Source organism: Hibiscus syriacus, unplaced genomic scaffold (genome assembly GCF_006381635.1).
Source record: "Hibiscus syriacus cultivar Baekdansim isolate YM2019G1 unplaced genomic scaffold, ASM638163v2 tig00016563_pilon, whole genome shotgun sequence".
Classification (NCBI taxonomy): domain Eukaryota; kingdom Viridiplantae; phylum Streptophyta; class Magnoliopsida; order Malvales; family Malvaceae; genus Hibiscus; species Hibiscus syriacus.
The window spans coordinates 797,872-817,306 of NW_024062387.1; the positions used below are offsets into that span (position 1 = coordinate 797,872).

The 19,435-nt window shown below is 34.6% G+C and overlaps 2 protein-coding genes and 2 pseudogenes across 3 annotated transcripts; 3 read left to right on the forward strand and 1 right to left on the reverse strand.

Moving 5' to 3' along the window:
- The first annotated feature begins 550 nt into the window (after nucleotides 1–550).
- On the forward strand, nucleotides 551–2,517 carry LOC120208500 (annotated as a pseudogene).
- Nucleotides 2,518–3,471: 954 nt separating this feature from the next.
- Nucleotides 3,472–4,888, forward strand: LOC120208442 (accelerated cell death 11-like). 2 transcript variants are annotated; one of them, XM_039207718.1, is made up of 2 exons: nucleotides 3,472–3,642; nucleotides 4,202–4,888. In XM_039207718.1, exon 2 carries the CDS (start codon nucleotides 4,204–4,206, stop codon nucleotides 4,819–4,821), a length of 618 nt encoding a protein of 205 aa, XP_039063649.1. In that variant the 5' UTR covers nucleotides 3,472–3,642; nucleotides 4,202–4,203; the 3' UTR covers nucleotides 4,822–4,888. The 2 variants fall into 2 exon arrangements, with proteins under 2 accessions (XP_039063649.1, XP_039063648.1); XM_039207717.1 differs by having other exon boundaries at nucleotides 3,473–3,642; nucleotides 4,185–4,888.
- A 4,031-nt stretch (nucleotides 4,889–8,919) lies between these two features.
- LOC120208443 (BON1-associated protein 2-like) lies at nucleotides 8,920–9,528 on the forward strand. Its single transcript, XM_039207719.1, has one exon. It carries the CDS (start codon nucleotides 8,972–8,974, stop codon nucleotides 9,512–9,514), a length of 543 nt encoding a protein of 180 aa, XP_039063650.1. The 5' UTR covers nucleotides 8,920–8,971; the 3' UTR covers nucleotides 9,515–9,528.
- Nucleotides 9,529–15,257: 5,729 nt separating this feature from the next.
- LOC120208501 lies at nucleotides 15,258–18,884 on the reverse strand (annotated as a pseudogene).
- Between the last annotated feature and the right edge of the window lie 551 nt (nucleotides 18,885–19,435).

The following is a 19,435-nucleotide window of genomic DNA, read 5'->3' on the forward strand; positions in this document are numbered from 1 at the left end:
TAAGCAAACTCGACGATTGTATGCGGATATTATTAATTAAATGTTTAATGACATTTTTATCCTAGAACTTCTTTAAAAAATCATTTAATTTTTTATTTTTTTATTAAATTGAATCAAATGAACAAACATATAAAGGATTTTTAATGATTTTTTATATGATTTTACAAATATTCATATAAGTTTTATTTTTATAGTTTTTACATTTTTTTAATAATTTAAATATATTTTTATAATTTTTTAATATTTTATAATTATTTAATGTTCATCGTAGTTTCTCTAAAAATAAAATACTTAGTGACATTATCATTTGGTTTGATTTTATTATACATAACTATCAATGAGCTATGCATATTGTCTATCTGTCTTCCCGTAAATCAATTTTCTTTTAGTAATCTATTTTGTTGACTTGATCTTCAAATGGAAACTAACCAATTGTGTGTCTTCAAACGGTTCTTGCAGCAGTTTGTGTTCAACAATGCATTTGCGGATTCTAAAGGTAGAAATTTGTTTTATACATGCTGCACTCTCTCTCTCCTTATACTTCTCATCCATGGCGTCTGGGATCATCAACTCGCTTAAATTGTGTATTCTGATACCATTCCTTTCCGCTCTTCCCTTTGCCAACTCAATGAACTTCCAAATATCTCGCTTCGATTCAAACACAAACAACATTTCCTACCAAGGTGATGCACGACCTGCGGTCGGAACCATCGAGTTCAACCTCATCGATTATCTATACCGAGTCGGATGGGAGACATACGTCGACAAGGTGCCACTGTGGGACTCGAGAACTCGACGGCTTGCCGACTTTAACACCCGCTTCTCCTTCTCCATTTCTATGTTCGATCCAACTTATGGCCATGGACTTGCCTTCTTTCTTGCTCCTGTTGGCTCTCAGATCCCCCCGAATTCAGGTGGCGGCTTTCTGGGATTGTTCAACACTACAACCAGCGATTCACCTTGGAACCAAATCGTTCATGTAGAGTTCGACACGTACGAAAACAACGAAACCAGATGGGATCCGCCCGGTGTCGGTAGTCACGTCGGGATCAACGTGAACTCGATTTCTTCGGCGAACTAAACCAGGTGGAACGCTAGCTTTCGTAATGGTCAGACGGCGGATGTGACCATTAACTACAACGCTACGACCAAGGACTTGACCGTGTCTTGGAGCTATCAGACGTCGAATGATCCGAAAGAGACTTAGAGTCTTTCGCATCAGATTGATCTCATGACGGTTTTACCTGAGTGGATCATGGTTGGTTTTTCAGCTGCTACTGGTAAGTATGTAGAGCAGAACACACTCCAATCTTGGGAATTCAATTCGAGTTTAACCGTCGAAGAGAAAGCAAGAGCCGGCGGCGTGAGAAATGTTGGAATAGTTATTGGTGTCGTAGTTCCGGTCGGTGTTCTTATGATATTCGGGACGATTGTAGTGTTTATAATATGGTGGAGGAAGAAGCATGTGACAAAGAGTACACCAGTGACAACAAACTTGACATCAATGAATGATGATCTCGAACGAGGAGCTGGACCAAGAAGGTTTTCTTTTACGGATCTCTCCTCGGCTACCGATAACTTCTCCGAACACCGTAAGTTGGGCGAAGGAGGATTCGGTTCAGTGTATAGAGGTTACCTGAATGATTTAGATATGCCGGTTGTTGTTAAAAGGATTTCGAGTGGATCCAGACAGGGGGAAAAGGAGTATGTAACTGAAGTGAAGGTCATTAGCCAGTTGAGACATAAGAATCTGGTGCAACTAATTGGTTGGTGCCATGACAGAAACAATTTCATACTTGTCTATGAATTCATGCCGAATTGTAGCCTTGATTCCCACCTTTTTGGTAGAAGAAGTCCGCTTACTTGGCCCGTACGATACCGAATATCGCTCGGATTGGCATCGGCTCTTCTCTATCTTCACGAGGAATGGGAGCAGTGTGTGGTGCATCGAGATGTAAAATCGAGCAATGTAATGCTTGGTTCCAGTTTCAATTTCAAACTCGGTGACTTCGGGTTGGCTAAACTCATGGACCATGAGATAAGTCCTAAAACAACTGGATTGGCTGGAACTTTTGGCTACTTGGCTCCAGAGTACATAAGCACAGGTAGGGCCAGTAAGGAGTCAGATGTCTATAGCTTTGGAGTGGTCTTTTAGAAATCGCAACCGGAAGGAAAGTCGTTGATCCCAGAACAAAATCCGACATTGGATTGGTCGAGTGGATTTGGGGTCTTTATGCGAAAAGAGAGCTGATTTCGGCAGTCGACGGCAAGTTGGACAAGGACTTTGATGAAAAACAAGTGCTGTGTTTGATGATTGTGGGGCTGTGGTGTGCTCATCCCGATTGTAATTCGAGGCCATCGATGAGGCGAGCGATTCAAGTTCTTTATTTGGAGTCACCGTTGCCTAATCTTCCGGTGAAGATGCCGGTTCCCATGTATCATGTATCATTACCATCGGTCACCTCTGGCTCCGAGGAACCTTCAGTAACTTATTCAAGCATGAATGTGGGTCGTTAAACATGATGATTTAGCCTTCTTCCCATGTAGTACGTAGTTCTAGTTTCACTGTTGGAAATTTGATATTTTATGTTGATGTGCAAACACCAGTTGCACAATTATTAAGATTTTAAATGAAACATCGTTGATGTAATTAATCAATATTACAAAGTAGCCCCTATAAAATTATGATTCAACTTTCAAGTCCATTCCAGAAATGCCTGTATTTTATATTATACAATATACAAGATAGAGCATGTAATTAAACTTTAAAATAATAATAAAAAAGTGATTCCTTGACAGCAAACTCTTATCTCAATGAAAGTTCCTATCCTTTTTAACTTAAATTTTTTATTATTTATTTTAGTACATATGGATCCACAGACTTCTTTATCATATATATTATAATTCACGATTTGAATTTATTTAATTTGATTTGAAAAGTTTATAACACATTTCGCTTACTGAAATAATAAATTGAAAGAAAAAAAAAAAGGATGTGTACTAAGGTTATCATGTTAGGTACTATTTTCATACAAATTAGTATATATTTAGGGTTCAATATTTGATATAATCTAGTATAATTTTTTTTTTATATTTTATCACTTATTTTAGTGTAATTTTCTCTAGTTGTGATTTTTTATAGAATTTTCACATAAATATGTATATATTTTTTATTATTTTTTGATTGTTTATTCATCGTGATCTGTAAAATTAAAAATATTAATAAATATTTATATGCGTATCAACGTTTTGACTCGTTGTATAAAGATATATTTTCAAAATTATTTCTTTCATTGTAAAGGTTTTTTTTCATTTTTTGAAAATGAATTTGAATTATATTTTAAAACGTGTATTTTATTTTTCAATAAAAATATATTTAGTTGAGAATTTTATTCAATTAAGTAGTTTAAAATGATATTTGGAATAGAAGTAGGACCGAACTAGTAATTAAACCATTTATTCTATAGAATCTACGATTGCCACTTCCACAAATATCCCAAACGTGAAGGACTTGAGAATACACCAGAGTCATTACGCTCATTCTCGCGAGCTTTTTCATTTTGGTCCCGTTTGCAAAAATATAGCAGAGGCTCTGACTAGGGTTTCGGCTTTCCCAAAATCAAGTAATCGAAGCTTTAGAAGGTAGATTCGTACTCTGATCAACATATTTTTTTTTGTTTTATTCTTTTTAATGTTACGTTTTCATATCTCTTTGATTAGTTTTCCGTGAAAATATGTGATAGGGAAGGGAATTTAGGGTTATATAATCTTTTAATTTAACTGCTTTCCTCTCTTATTTCACTTTTTGAGTTGCCTAATTAAAATCCTTGAGAAATTTCGTGTGGTAGATCTGATTGTTGTTTGACTTCATTTTTTTCACGTTGTACATCGTGTTGCTCAAACTCTTATTTTGGCATTTTGTTGTTTTGGGAGAGAATAAACTGTAAAATGAAAAGCGCATGAAATTGTGATTTGAAAAGTCGTAGTGCAGCACTTTAGGACCTGGTAAGATTATTGAAAAGGAATGTGAAGGATTGAGAGTAAGAAGATGATCGATTTGTGTTAATTTAGACTTGGAATATAGGGTTTGTTAATGTTACTATGTTGTCTCTCTTCCAAACATGTTAGATTTCATTGGTGTTTTTTAAAGTGATTATAAGATTAAAATATTTTGAAATATGAAGGATCAGAGACAGATCAGAAATGGCAAATGTGGATAGCGATAAGACGCTGAGAAAAATGGCTGATGCCTTCAGGGAACTTGCTGCCACGGTAAACTCGCAAACGGCTGATGTTGAAGTGGCCCCTTTTTCACGTGCATGTTCTTTCGTTTCTCCTCTCTTCGGTTGTTTAGGCATTGCCTTCAAGTTTGCGGAAATGGATTATGTTGCAAAGGTTGGCGATCTTGCAGAGGCATCAAAGTCGATCGCAACACTAAATGCAATGCTTGATAGGGATATAGAAGGGAATTGCGTTAGGAAAGCCGGGAGTCATACAAGAAACCTTTTGAGAGTGAAACGTGGTCTTGACATGGTCAGGGTACTATTTGAACAAATTCTGGCTACAGAGGGTAATTCCTTGAAAGATCCAGCTTCCAAGGCCTATGCTCAGGTCTTTGCACCCCACCATGGCTGGGCGATCAGGAAAGCAGTAGCTGCTGGGATGTATGCCCTCCCTTCAAAGGCACAGCTAATGAAGAAACTAAATGAAGACGAGGCATCCGCGAGAGTTCAAATGCAAAACTATGTTGCAGCTTCCGGTCCCGTCATTTTGTACATTGACAGACTCTTCCTTTCTAGAGAATTGGGTATAGATTGGTAAAAGACAGAACAACAGTATTTACAGGTACCTGTTTATCGTGGTAATAATGCAAAACTGTGTTGCAGCATCTGGGCCTGTTTATTGTGATAATGTCATAGATTGGTAAACGATAGAACACATGTATTCATAGGTATCCATTTACTGTCATAATGGTAAAATTGAGCATAAACTAGTCAAGGGATTAATATTTTCAAATAAAGGGAGTCAATGTCATGAAATTGAAATTCGAGGATTACATTTTAAATTTTGAATAATATAGATATCTTTGATATATTTAAACCAAAAATTAAATATGATTTTGCTAGCATATTCTAGTATGAATGAGATTAAGCTAAATTTATGGCTTATATTTTGACCGAAATTATTTTTATTGTTATATACTATGTTGCACCGAGTTCAGCAACAAGAAATGGTAATTTTTAAAATTATAAGGTATGGTTACGATAAGGGTATGAGAAATATAAAATAAAAGATCATAAATATTCATTAAAGTTTATAGAGATTAGAATTATTTAATAAAAGACAGAGATTGTAATAGATGTAAACTAAATCTTCAACACAATTTGGATTTAATTTATTCCTCCCAAGTGGTTTAGACGAAGGGATAAGTACTTTAATTTCTTTCATAACAAGATGATGAAGTAGATTGTCAAGCACTTTGAAAGTCAAATATTAGAACATTAGAGTTTCGGGACAAATTAGTTAGTCTACCAACTTTTTAGATCTTAAATCATCTATATCTTTTTTTACTATTTAAATCTTAAAAATAATCTTGAGTACGAGTGTGAACATTAAATATTGTCTCTGATACGTTCTCGAAAGTCTCTTCGGTGTACCTAATTTCAATCTTATCCCTTAAACATGGAACGTCCCTTGTAACACCCTAACTCGATCCAACCTAAAATTTGGGGGATTATGATATTACACAGAATCACCTAAGTGGCTAACCGTTTTTTTTTAAATCATTTAGATGCATTCATAAATTCAGGACATAATAAAATACCAAGTATATATGTTTACAAAATGTGGGGAGCTCTCGACAATAGTCTCCAAAATACATAAATCTAAAATAGAGTTTACGACTCGATATTTCAAAAGGGTTATGATAGTACATGCCCATTACAATACTTGAGACATACTCTGATGAAAGATAATATGTTTAAGAATTTATGTTTTTGCACGAACCAAGCTACTTCAGTAGTTAAAGGGATGATTGTTATCTCTGGATGTTTCAAGTTCAAGCACGAGCTGTAACACCCCAAATTTCGGACTAGTAGTTTCGGGTTTACTGGAGAGATAATTGCACCTCGTGAAAGTCATAAGTAAAGTCATTGAGCTTAATTGGGTTTGAATTTGGGCCTAATTAGCCATAAAAAGGGGATTTTAAATTGTAGAAAAACAAGGAAAGACTCATTGTGCATTTTCCCCGTTTTGCAAAGATGAGGGTTTTATATCCCATTATATTTGTCTTCAATTTATTTATTCTTCTTCACTTCTTCTTCCTTCATTTTCTCCAAATTCCATAGCAAGATAAGAATTTAAGCCTTTTATCATACTTTATTTTCGTCCTAATAACCCCCAGCAACATCATTTTGAAGATTCAAGCTTTGGGTTTTATTTTTGCAAGAGAAAGAAGGATTTTTATCATCCAAGCCCTGAAGAGAGTGATTGCTAGTTAAAGGAGTTCTACCCTAGCACAAGGAAAACGTGACAGTGATTGGAAGGAGAATAAGCAAGGAACTCCACCCTAGCACAAGGAAAACAAGCCATCCAAGAACCAGAAGAAACCACTCGATCAAGCTTCCTAGCAAGCAAACTACCCTCCTGACGGTTAGTCCAGGTAAAAAGAGGACCAACAAAAGCATGATCAACAAGCCCAACAACTCCCAAAAAATCAGTGAACTCCTCCATGTCCCTAAACAGAGATTGACTAATCAAACCCGAGCTCTCCTCCTGCATGGCAATAATTGTTAAAATTATTATTAATTTATGTTAATCTTATTATGCCATATGTTAGTAAAAAGATAATTTTTAAATTTAATTGTTAAACTTTAGATAAAATACTAATTTAACTTTTTGAAGTTTAAATAAAATATCATTTTTTCTCTAAATTTTAAATAAAACATCAATTTGATTATTGAATTTAACCAAAACATTTCTTCATCGTCATTGGCCATCGTCGATGATGACCACTAAACCTTAAATTATTCACTTCTTTTTTTATTTTTTTGAACGTGAATTTAATATCTATTTTCAAAAAAGAAAGATATGTCATGATCATATATATTAATCGAAAGGACGATGATTTTCCACATTTATTGAATTATTTATTACGTGCGATGAAATTTCAATGGCGATCACCAGCTTTGACCCGGCGGTCTGCGCTCAGCAGGCAGACATTATCAAAATTTACTGACCAATAAATAACCAACATATTTACTTTCAGCCAATCCAAAATATATATTAATCACAAAGTGCTGCTGACGACGCCCTGCTGATTTATGCAAGTGATCGTCATTAATAGGGATGGCAAAAAAACCCGAACCCGATGGGGAAAACCGAAAACCGAATTAAACGGGTCGGGTTCGGGGATGATAAACGGGGACGGGGACGGGGACGGGGAAAACCCATTTATTTTAAACGGGGACGGGGACGGGGACGGGTTTGGTAATCCCCGCCCCGATTACCCGATTACCCGCCCCGATTACCCGCCCCGATACTCGACCCGATAAATATTAAAAATAATTATTTATATATATATATATAATATTAATAAATTTAATTTAAATAAAAAATATATATTTATATATTTAATTTAAATATATATATATATATATATATACCCGACCCGATTCTCGGCCCAATACCCGACCCAATACCCGGCCCAATACCCGTTTAAATAACCGTTTATGCTAAACGGGGATACCCGTTTCCCCGTGGTTTTCCCCGATTACCCGACGGGGATCCCCGTTTAAATCCCCGCGATTTTTTAAACGGGGACGGGTACCGGTTTTTTAAACGGGGACGGGGACGGGGGGACCAATACCCGGCCCGAACCCGGCCCGTTGCCATCCCTAGTCATTAAGAGATTTGTGGAGTTCTTTCCCGGCCCCTTCATTCGGCTTATTTTAATTGATCCATAATTTCTTTATACATGGATGTAGGAATGGCAGTCAAACCCGAACCCGATTAAGTTCGGATCAGGTCGGGTTTTAATAATATCATATTGGGTCAGATATCGTGGTAAATTTTGAAAAAAAATTTGGGTTCGGGTTCGGGGTAAGGTATCCTGTCCCGCTCCGATTATATATATATATATATAATATTTTATATTTTTTATATTAATTATATATATAATATTTTATATATTTTATATTAATTATATATATATAATATTTTATGAAAACGGTTTTTTCTCGGGATTGGGTCGGGTTCGGGTTTGGGTTCTCGGGTCGGGTTCAAGGTCGGGATAAAAAAATCCCCGACGGGACGTCCTGATAAAAAACCCGATGGGAAACGGGGACGGGGGAGCAAAACCCGCCCCGTTGCCATAGCCTAAAATTCATTTATAAATAATGAATTTATAATATTTTATACAATAGTGAATATATAGATACAAATCAACTTACTTCAATTAAAGAAATCGTTGTTAAAATTAAAAATCACATATTCAAGTAGTAATGAGTAAAAACTACAGTAAGATTATTGAATGTTTATTATAAAATAATTGTAATCATCTTAATTTAATTAAAAAAACATATAAATTTGAAAAAGTAAAAATATATTATAGAATATATAAGAATTTAAATTTTTAAAAAACTAACAGATCAATATGGGCTCCATGCATGCTTCCTTGTAAGTATGCAGGTTCTTTCGTTGTGATTTGCCAAAAGTCGCGCTTAATATTCAACCCTTTTAATTCGTACTATGAAATTGTGAAGTCTACGGTCAACAAGGAAACAACCTCTCTCTTTCCGCCGCCTTTCTCGTCTTCTTCCACCAACCACCTCCTATATAAAGCATTTCCTCATCAATCCTTTATTCTCATCAACAGTCTTCTTTCAAATCAAAACCCTAAATCCTCGTTTCATTCTCCGTAAAAAACTTCGGCTTCTTCTTCTTCTGTAATTCTTTATTTAATTGTTGTTCTATGGAGATCAAATCTCGCACCTTGGAGATCACGATTTTGTCAGCAGAAGATCTGAGAATCAACAACAAACCGGTTAAAAAGAACGCTTTCGTCGTCGTATGGACCGACACTTGTAACTACAAGTCGACGAAGATCGATGCAGATGGAGGGAGCTTTCCTTCGTGGAACGATAAACTAGTGATGGACATGCCCCTGCACACACGCTTCGTCACCCTCCAAGTCAAATGCATGGCTTCCGGCGGTGGAGATAAAACGGTCGGAGTTGCAAGAATACCGGTGACGGATTTCATCGGAGGGTTTTATCCTGAGACTTGTTTACAATTCCTGAGTTATCGGTTGAGGGATCCAAAGGGGCTGAAGAACGGAATCGTTAACGTTTCCGTTAGGGTAAAAGAGCCTTTACAAGCTTGTTCTTCCCGGGCTGCAGCGTCTCCGATTGGAATCCCCGTCGATGGACGAAAAGATTTCGGAGTTGCGACTGGGATTCCGATTTGGAATGGATATCCATCTAGTTCTTTGTTAACGCCATTTGCATGGAATTAGATTGAAGCAATATTTACTAACACAATTAAAGAAACATTTTGTTTTCCTTCATACGTAAAACTTGCTATGTATATAATGTAGATACACACACGTGTGTGTGGGAAATGTTTATAGAATAATATTTTTAGGCTAAACTAAGTACTTAATCATTTATTGGGATGGGCATAGGTCAGGTTTCGGCCAATTCGACCAGACTCGAAAATTTTATATTTTTTATCCGACCCGATTCGAACCAAATCCGAATTTTTGAAATAAAATCTGAACCTGACCCGACCTTACTTGAACTAATAAAAATATTATTTGTATTCAATAAAAATAGTCATACAATTGAAAAATAATATATATAGGGGTATTATTGTAATTATTTTAAATATATAAGGTAAAATTATATTTTTTCGGGTCGGATATTTTTCATCCTAAACCCGAACCCGATTTTTAAAAAAAAAGTAAAACTCATCGGGTTCAGGTCTCATGCCCATCCCTAGTCATTCATATACTCTTGTGGTTTCATTTGGTCATTCAACTATTTTTTCTCAAAATCATATCTAATATTTTAATTTTGTCCCTCTATTAAAAATTTAACGATGACGTAAACATTTCACTATAAGATAATGTCATATTATCATTAAAGAATAAAAAATTAACATATCAATAGTTTTACTTATTTTTTAACAATAAAGTATTAAAATAAAATACTAAGTATAATTTTAAAAAAAATTGTACAGAGGCTGGCTAGTTTAGTTTACAAAATTAAAATTTGGTGAAAATTAAAATTTGGTGAACAACCGACAACCGATCTTACACTTGTCACAGGTTCAAGTCGAAGAAATAAATTATAGTATTATTTATAGCCATTGTCGGTCGAAGCATTAAATCAGAAGGTGAACAAGAAATAACTTATCTTCTTCATTCCTTCCCCCGTACACTTGCTTACAATTTAAACTGTTTCTTAGAAACAAAACAAGATGTGATGGGGGATGGTGGGAATCTTCCTCCCAATATCTTTTAACCTTTAATTTGTATTCACAGATAAATACAAGATTTTATGTTTAAAAGTATATTTATAAAATTTTAAAATAAACCAACTTATAAAAATTTAAATGGATAAAAATATATTATTAATAAAAAATATAAAATTTTAAATATATGAGAATTTAATTAAAATTTTTATACACAACTCCCTCACTCACCCCATTTGATTCATCATGTTTATATTCATGTAACTTAATAAAAATATATTGTTAGATACTTGGGGTTCCTCGTGTTTTGAGGAATTTCCCACTTGGATTGTAACGGGTTGATTGATAGAATTGCGGGGGAAATTCTTAGTTGGCCTTCGAAGTACTTATCTTTTGCATGGAGGTTGCATCTTATTCAAGCTATAATTTTTTTTCCCTTCTAAAGTTATGAAGTTGAAGGGTTATGTAATGTTTTCCTATGGAACGGTTCGGACGGCTCAGCTAGGGGTGCTCGAGTTAGCTGGGAGAATATTTGCTATCCTAAGTGTGAAGGGGGTTTGGGCTGAAATATATTATGAGTTGGAATAGAGCTTGGGTTGAAAGGTAATTCCCTTTGGCAAGTTCCTATTAAGAGTAGTCATAGTTAGGCATGGAAGAAGATTCTTAAGATAAGGGATGATTATGCTCTTGTTGGAAGTCTTGATAGAGAATTTAAAGCAAGGTATGACAAGTACTTAGGTCGAAGAGGGTTAAGGTCCATTGGTTTACAATTGTTTTTTTTTTGGGTTCTCCATACCCCACTCGTTTATATCTTGGCTTGTTTTGCTAGACCGTATGTCGATAAAGGTTCGTATGTTATCTTGGGGGTTTCGAATCGGTCCTACTTTTTGTATTTATGGTTATGAGAATGAATCCAGAGATCATCTCTTTACTAATTGTAGTTTTGTAGTCAAATTTGGTGTGAATTCGGCAAATTTATCTTGTTAATATGCCTATGAATGGTTGGATGGATCATGGGAGGGGTACGTCTTTGCGGCCTACAATTATTCGACTAGCTTGGTGTAGTTATCTTTATTATGTTTGGCAGGAAAGAAATGGAAGGCTGCATGGAACTAAGCCTCGACACGTTGATGGTATTTTCCTTTGATTAAGGATGTTGTCCGATTGAAGATGAAGGATTGTTCGAAAGTTTCTGTTGGACCTGTGGTTTTTCTAAATGGCGGTGTTTGGTGTAGATTTCTTGTTTTTGGTTTGGATTTGGTATAGTTTCCTTGTTAAAAAATTAAATTTTAATGGTCAAAATATGAGTGTGAAGATAGTTGAGTGATGAATGATGCAATTTACCAATAAAAAAAAGTGTTGCGTGCAAATCACCCGTTAAGTTTTTAATGACTAGGTACTAAAATGAAATAAAAAAAACTAAACATTAGGTATAATTTTGAAAATATTAAAAATTTAGATACTAAAACATACAAAAAATGATAGTTTATGTTTATAAAACAATACATTATATCACTTTAACTTTGGTCACCAAACGTTTATTATTATTTTCTCCTTAACATGTTGTAATTATAAAATATTAAAATATGTTTAAAATGGAAAAACAATATTAATAGTAATTATGAGGAACAATCAAACGTCTTTGGTAAAATAATTAACTAAGATTAAAGTCGTAATTATAAGCATGGTATTATTATTCCATAATTAATGATTCATCTTTAAGTAGAGTGTTTAAAATAAAAATAATTGAGTATTTTCTAATATTTTTTAGATTAGATATTCAATCTGATTTTTACGGATTTACGAGTTCGGTCACAATATACAATACTCGACTTCATGTATACCTAAAGATATAATTTCGTATCTTTTATTTTAAATTAATTTTTTTATTTTTGATTCTCAAATTATTTTAATCTAATATTATAAATTCATTTTTTTAAAATTATTTCACAATAATATTTTAAATTATTTATTTTTATGTTAAAATTGATTATATTTTTAATTACTTCGAAGTTTTATATTTTTCATGTGATTTTTAAATAGTATAATTTGATATATATATATATATATATATATTAACAACTTTTTTTATTAATATGAGAGAAGTACAATGTAATATATGTTCAAAGACAACTCTCAACCATTTAATATTGAATGCTCATACTTTTGGCATTCATGGTGCTCGAACCAAAGGCTTCAAGGAATAAAAAACAATTATTTTACCATTAAGATCACCTGATTTGTGCGTTAATGAACAATCCTACCTTTAGATAATTAATTTTTTTGTTAAATAGAGTTGGATTCGATTTTTAAGATAAATATCAGAATTCGAATCCACGCACAATAAAATAACATGAACATATTAAATCATTAGATCAATTAATAGATCTCTTTTAAATAATTCACTTGATTAATCTTTTCTACTTTCCTATTTATTAATTTGAGAGTCAACGAATATTATTTACTCACCCAAAAAATAACAACATTAAGCCGTCATTAAACCAAATGTCTGCACAATAAATACTTACTTTGCAGTGGAGACATGGTAAATAGTAATTATTAGTTAATGTATGTTTTATTGTTTAAATACATTTTAGGTCTTGACAACGTTAAAATTATAAAAGTTAAACCTTAATCTTCTTATCTTTAATTTAATCTTAAAATTGATATCAAAATCATGAATTCATTCCCAGACGTGATATATTTTATGTTACTACTTTAAACACAGGACAATAATACATTATCGCTACGAAAACGTTATATATGACACATCATCACTTTTAGACAAGTGATATGTGTAATATCATTATTTTGATCATATAAATTTTATCATGTCAATGATAAACATTGATAGTACATCAACTAACCATTAATCAAACGTATAAGTAGATTTTGTCTTTTACTTGTACAACTTAAACTTGGCCGAGCATTGAAAAGTAAAGAGATCGTCAGGTGTACTCCACGTGTGTACTATGGTAGGAGGAGGATTGAGTCAACCGTGGGATGCTTAGTTGGACCTTGGTGGGGATAACAACAACAAACTACTACTCGTCGTCTACTATATATATATATACGTTTCCAAATTGGAATTTGTCACCACCTACACCTACGCGTATTTTCATACGTACATTTACATCATGTACGCGTCTTCTTGTATGGAGCTCGAAATCAAGAGCTCTACACCTACGTACGCATGAGTTGGTGATTATGGTTTACATTATTAAGGCTACTCACATGGATGTGTCCCATTTTCAATATTTGATATTCACCAAGATGGGGTGTAACATTAGCCTCGTGGTTAGCTTTGATATTCAACCTTCAAGGGTTTAATAGGATAAAAAAATAAAACTGCGGTGGTCTTTATGATTTATTTTTCTTTATTTAGATGGATAGCCGAATACAATAATTGACAACTTAAAGAAGAAGATAGAGAGTGAGAAAGATTTTTTTACTCTAGCCTTGTATGGTAATTTATATACGAACCTTAGTACTAGTATCACCTAAAGTGGTAATTATCATTTATAAATTGACATGAAAAATATATTTAAATGATAGATCACGTAAGTCTGCTACTTATCATGTTAAGGAACTATAATTTATAGCTAACTTGAAAATATGGAACTTAAAAGCTTTGAATAATTCTGAAAGTTTCTAGACAAAATAAACCGAAAAATGGCAATAAAGAGACAGCAAATGTAAATAAAAAGGAAGGAAATACAACAACTTTACTTTTCCTTATGATGGTTTTGTTGTTGTTGTTGTTGTTTTTTTCTGGGGTGGGGGACAAGTCTAGAAATTATGCTGCGTGAGAAAAGGTGGAAGGCCCATGGCCTAAACTTGTTGCCTCAGAAGCTGCTGCAGGTTCTGCCTGATGTATCCAAGCTTAGTTGTAAAATGGTAGCTAAGCTCACATGAATATTTCCGATCGATTCTTCAACCAAAGTTTTCCCATGACAATAAACAATTAATGTTGGATCAAAGTCTTTAAGTCAAAAGACCTGGCAATCTCATACTGGTTTATTTATAACTAATTATGTATTTGGTTGGAGTTGTGAAGCCATTAATCTAATGATGGGGGGCATTTAATTTCATCCACTTTTTAAGTCCCCACACCCTCTGTTTTCTTCAACCTCCAGCTTCATGTGGGTTCCCCCATTTTACCTTTTTTCAGTTCATATCGGCCCTTCTCCTTTTTCAAATACGAGGTTACACCAAAAGTTGTTCAATCTAAAATCTTCTTTTCAAACCACTGAATATGAGATCCGACTTCAAACTTTTTGGTACAACCAAAGGGCCATGCCTTTTTCTACTTGACTTCTTCCCATAGCCATAGGCCATTCATTTTCCAATTGGGGGCCTGCCTTTTTACTTTTCAAAGATTGAAACTTTTAGCATGGCCCCTGATTATTTTCTAACTTTTCTCCACCAATATTCCACTTATGCCATTTAAAACTTTTTAGGTACACGATTTTAAGAGCGTTAGATGAATAAAAATGAACATTTAAGATTATCTCATTGTTTTTTTAATGAATATCTTCTCATTTTTCTATTATTAATCTCACCATCTCACTAATTTAGTGATCTATAAAATGTGTAAAATTAAAAAAAAATTATATCAATCCCTATATATTCGGAGGGAAAAAGTAATTTTTCTCAATTCAACTATCATAAAAAGATATAAAACTAAAAGAATTTCACACAGTGTACGTGGATCTCAACCCTATATATACAATATATATGAAATACTTTATTATAAAAATAGTCAATCTAGTATCCCCACGTCCTTCGATAACACTTCCATGGTGAATAGTCAAACAACAATGAATCAGCATCAAGTTCATGACAATCTATACATGCTGTCAAATTACAATCAGTTCTTACAGCTAACATAAATTAAAATTACCGTTGCTATATGTCTACTGCCAGAAAGCTGTAGCCTTTTGATATTTTTGTATACTTTTTGTACATCTACTATTTTGTGATATAAATATACCAAATAAGGAAAAAAGAATTAAGATTGCATCTATTTAATGCATGGAAGACAACTTGGCTTCATATAATGAACAAAAATGAAAAGGAAAATACCTACATTACAAAGAACAAGTCCGTCTCAATGGAATGTTGAAGTTAGCTTCCAAAACGTTTTCGTTGCTACCAGGATTTTCTCTCTCCCATGTGATTTAGGTTCCTTGTCATGTATGGTGGGTGTCCACCTTACTGCGCGAGCTATTCGGGCCACTTTGTCGATTACTTCCGGAGAATCTCGAATCACAACAGTTCCTTGTGGACGCGACATCCTATCTATCTCCACCATTAGGTCCACAAGGTTACACCTGCAGGAACATTAGAGTTGAACATCGTACTTCGAAGTCAAAAGATGACAGACAAAACATGCAAAAAGTAAACTGAGTGATCCATGCAGTAACATTGCATGAGTCCATTCAACAGTGACACAACATGCAATGACTACCGTAGGACATAAAGGTGCAATGAATGTTTTTTTTTGTACCGACTTTAGAAGTGAAGCTTGAAAAGAGAGGAGGATAAGGTTGATTAAGTCACAGAAAAGTATGATATAAGCCGGCATTCGATTTCTCATATAACCAAAATGATAAGTGCAGAAACAGGGTCGTGGCTAGGTTATCGGGGCCTATACAAATTCTTAAAAGGACCCTCTATTTTTTAGATATATTCCATTTTGGGCAACAATAATGGCGTTTTTTTTTACAAACGCCGCAATAGGTCCATCTATAGTAGTCTTTTTTTTCAATAAAAAGCCGCAACAATGGTGGCGTTTTTTAAAAAACGCCGCAATAAGTCCATCTATAGTGGCGTAGATATACTTTTTTGGGGTCCTATTTTTTGGGAGCCTGCGCGGTCGCCCATCTCGCACTGCCCCAGCCACGGCACTGTGCATAAACTTGTATTGCTAGTACAAATCCAAAGGAAAACCTACCTGCTCTTGCTTGAACCAGGAAGCTTTATTAGCTAGTCAATGCCAGCTACATGGATAAAATCGTAAGTACGGGGGTATGTTGAAAAGGGCTCACACCTGCAAAAAGAAATCGAAATCATCAGGTAATCAGTGTTTACCCTATAAGACTAAGCATACATAATCCTACAAATAAAGAGGAATCCAGAAGACAAGCAACCATAACAAACATTAAAGGAGAATGATAAGGATTAAACAAGTATCTATTTTAAAAGCTAAACACATAACTATTGCTCCAGTTGAATAATCATTCATCCAACTAAATTACCTTAATCCAATCTAGTACAATTTTCATGGGTGATGGGAGGTTCAATCAAAGGAATAAGCATTAGAAGGTTTTCGTAGGGCAGAAAGGAACAAACGTGGTATTTCCTTGGGAAAGTGTTATAGATAGTAAATGACAAGGCACTAATCGTATACTCTTGTTTTCGAACGGGTAACAAACTGTTACCTTTTCCAGTAAATAAGGGGAAAAAATCTTCTAGTAACTCACCAATCTTGGTATACTCCAATGAAGCCTCTGTCATGTATAACACCAAGAGTTAGTGGCTTCCGAGCAGGAACAACATTCTTTACCCATACTGGATCTGAAGCAAGTGCTGCTGCAAAACCTCCAAAAAATGCTTTCATGTCCATGACATTGCGCACTGCTGGAGTTCCAAGCTTCAGATTCAGAGTATTATTATAATAAGCAACTCTCCTTGTCCACCGCCTGAAACAAATCAATCCCCGTTTCTCATGACCAAAGCCCTTGAAGGAGCTCTTGTTAGTCTGTCTGGCCACTTAGGAATCTCCCAAGCGGAAACTCTCCATTCACAGAAGATGTTGGAGCCAGGCATCTAAACTTAAAGTACCTACCCAACAAAAGAGAAAAGAAACTGAGAATAACACAAAGTTTTAGTTCTAGAAACAACAAAACCAATAGTACAAGAGTAGCAACCAGGAACCATCCATCATACAGCTAAATTATGTAGAAATCCATGTTGATTTCTTGAAGAAAATAAAGGCAGAGCCTAATAAGAATTCTAAATTATTGTAATTGCTTTCCATAGCAATTAACATACATTACTGGGGTCGTTTGATTGATCACAAGATTCAAGCACAAATTCATTTTGGTTTGGAAGACATGAATCTCCATCGGGCTTTTTCCAAATGACCGTATTCCCATCTACAGAAATCAACTCATAACACAATGCTCTTGCCACAGACTGGAGGTCTGCCCACTCCTTATCTTGCTTAGGCCACTGCACAGGGGGTCCAGAGACGACCAAATATCCACCTGGACGCAGTAACCGATCCACTTCAACGAAATAAGTTGCATATGCAAAAGCCGAATATCCTCACGTTAACACCAAATGAAGAGATAAAATAAGAATATATCAAAAACAATCCACACACGCAGACACCTACTATAAGTTGTGAAAGGGATCAGGCATCGGGAGCAGTGAACTAAGTCAAAAACAAATGCAGGAAATGGGAGTCTGCGAGTGCCGAGCATTAGAACAAAGGCCGGTATTCCTCTTTCTAATGCAAATTGTATTTGTGCTTTGTGGGAATCTCTAGGAGCAAACGAGAGTGTCAAAATGCCTTCAGATAACAATGAACCCCCAAAACGTGCAACCTGCAAAAGGATTAATAAGGATGATATTCAAACAGTACAATACTATGAGCATAACAAGCTTAACATACTAAAAAAAATCAACTTACCCCACATCCCATATCAAGGCAGTCCTAAGAGTTCCACCATTTATGGGAATGTACTGCCCGAGTTTCTCGATATATGGAGCAGCTCCATCAGGGAACATTGTTCCACCGCCAGGGAAAATAAAGTGGGGGCCTTGCTCTTTCATCCATCCTTGGTGACCTTTCCTGTCAGCAATTTTGTTGTGTGGTATATTGGAATGCCATATCTAAACATTACAGAATTAAAACTGTTTCAAGTATAACATTAATAATTTACTTCCGTTTCTGAAAGGGATTACTTTATGGTGACAGCGGCGAACAATTTTATATACTGATAATAATAAAGAAGAAGAAGGCCCAGGAAATCCAGAAATTGTCAACGAATACGAAAAGATACCTTATGCAAGCTTTCAGGCCACTGAACAGGAATCTTATAACCAGGAGGAGGAGGGATCAAGCAAAGAGGCATTTCATCAGGTAAAGGGCAATGCCTTTCTCTAGATAAATTCATCTCCCTGCTCAGCTGGCTGTTACGCCTTGGGTCCTCACACGGCATATGATCAACGGAATCGGCGGGGCACACTTCGATTGGCTTGCGGTGGTGGCCGAGTTCCACCAATGATACCAAACGATGCCATTGCCTCGGATCCGACGTGGAAAGCAACAGGGTTTGCCTACTAGAGGCAGCCATGGAATCCCCAAGAGGGGTGAATACTAACAGAAGAACCAAGAGTAATGATATATATTATGCACCTAAAGTGATGACATGATATATACCGTATATAAAAAAGATATTAATATATTATATATCATATATATTATGACACATTACATATTTAAAATGATGACATGGCACTAATAACATAGTACATATCTTGTATCAAAATGATAATTGAATATAGGGTTAAAGGCTACTTTTATCCGTATAATATATTTAATTTATTATTTTTGTTCATATGATATTTTTGTATCAACTTAGTCTTGGAAGTTATTTAATTACATCATCCTAATTCATAAACTTTAAACTTAACCCTTAACATAAAAATGTAAATAAATAATAAATATTTTAAACAATGATACAATTAATCAATTTCAATAGTTAAGTTGATACGAAAATAATAAATTGAATCTACTATAAGAATATAAGTGGCTCTTAAGCCTTAAATATGTATTATTATTGAAAATAATAATGTAACCTATATCACTCTGTATTGAAAGTGATGATATAATATATTTTATTAAAAATTAAAAAACATATATAAAATTAAAGTAATTTTATAGTTAAAG

Coding starts and splice junctions, on each gene's coding strand:
- LOC120208442 (XM_039207718.1), top strand. CDS start 4,204: ATGGCAAATGTGGATAGCGATAAGACGCTGAGAAAAATGGCTGATGCC.
- LOC120208443 (XM_039207719.1), top strand. CDS start 8,972: ATGGAGATCAAATCTCGCACCTTGGAGATCACGATTTTGTCAGCAGAA.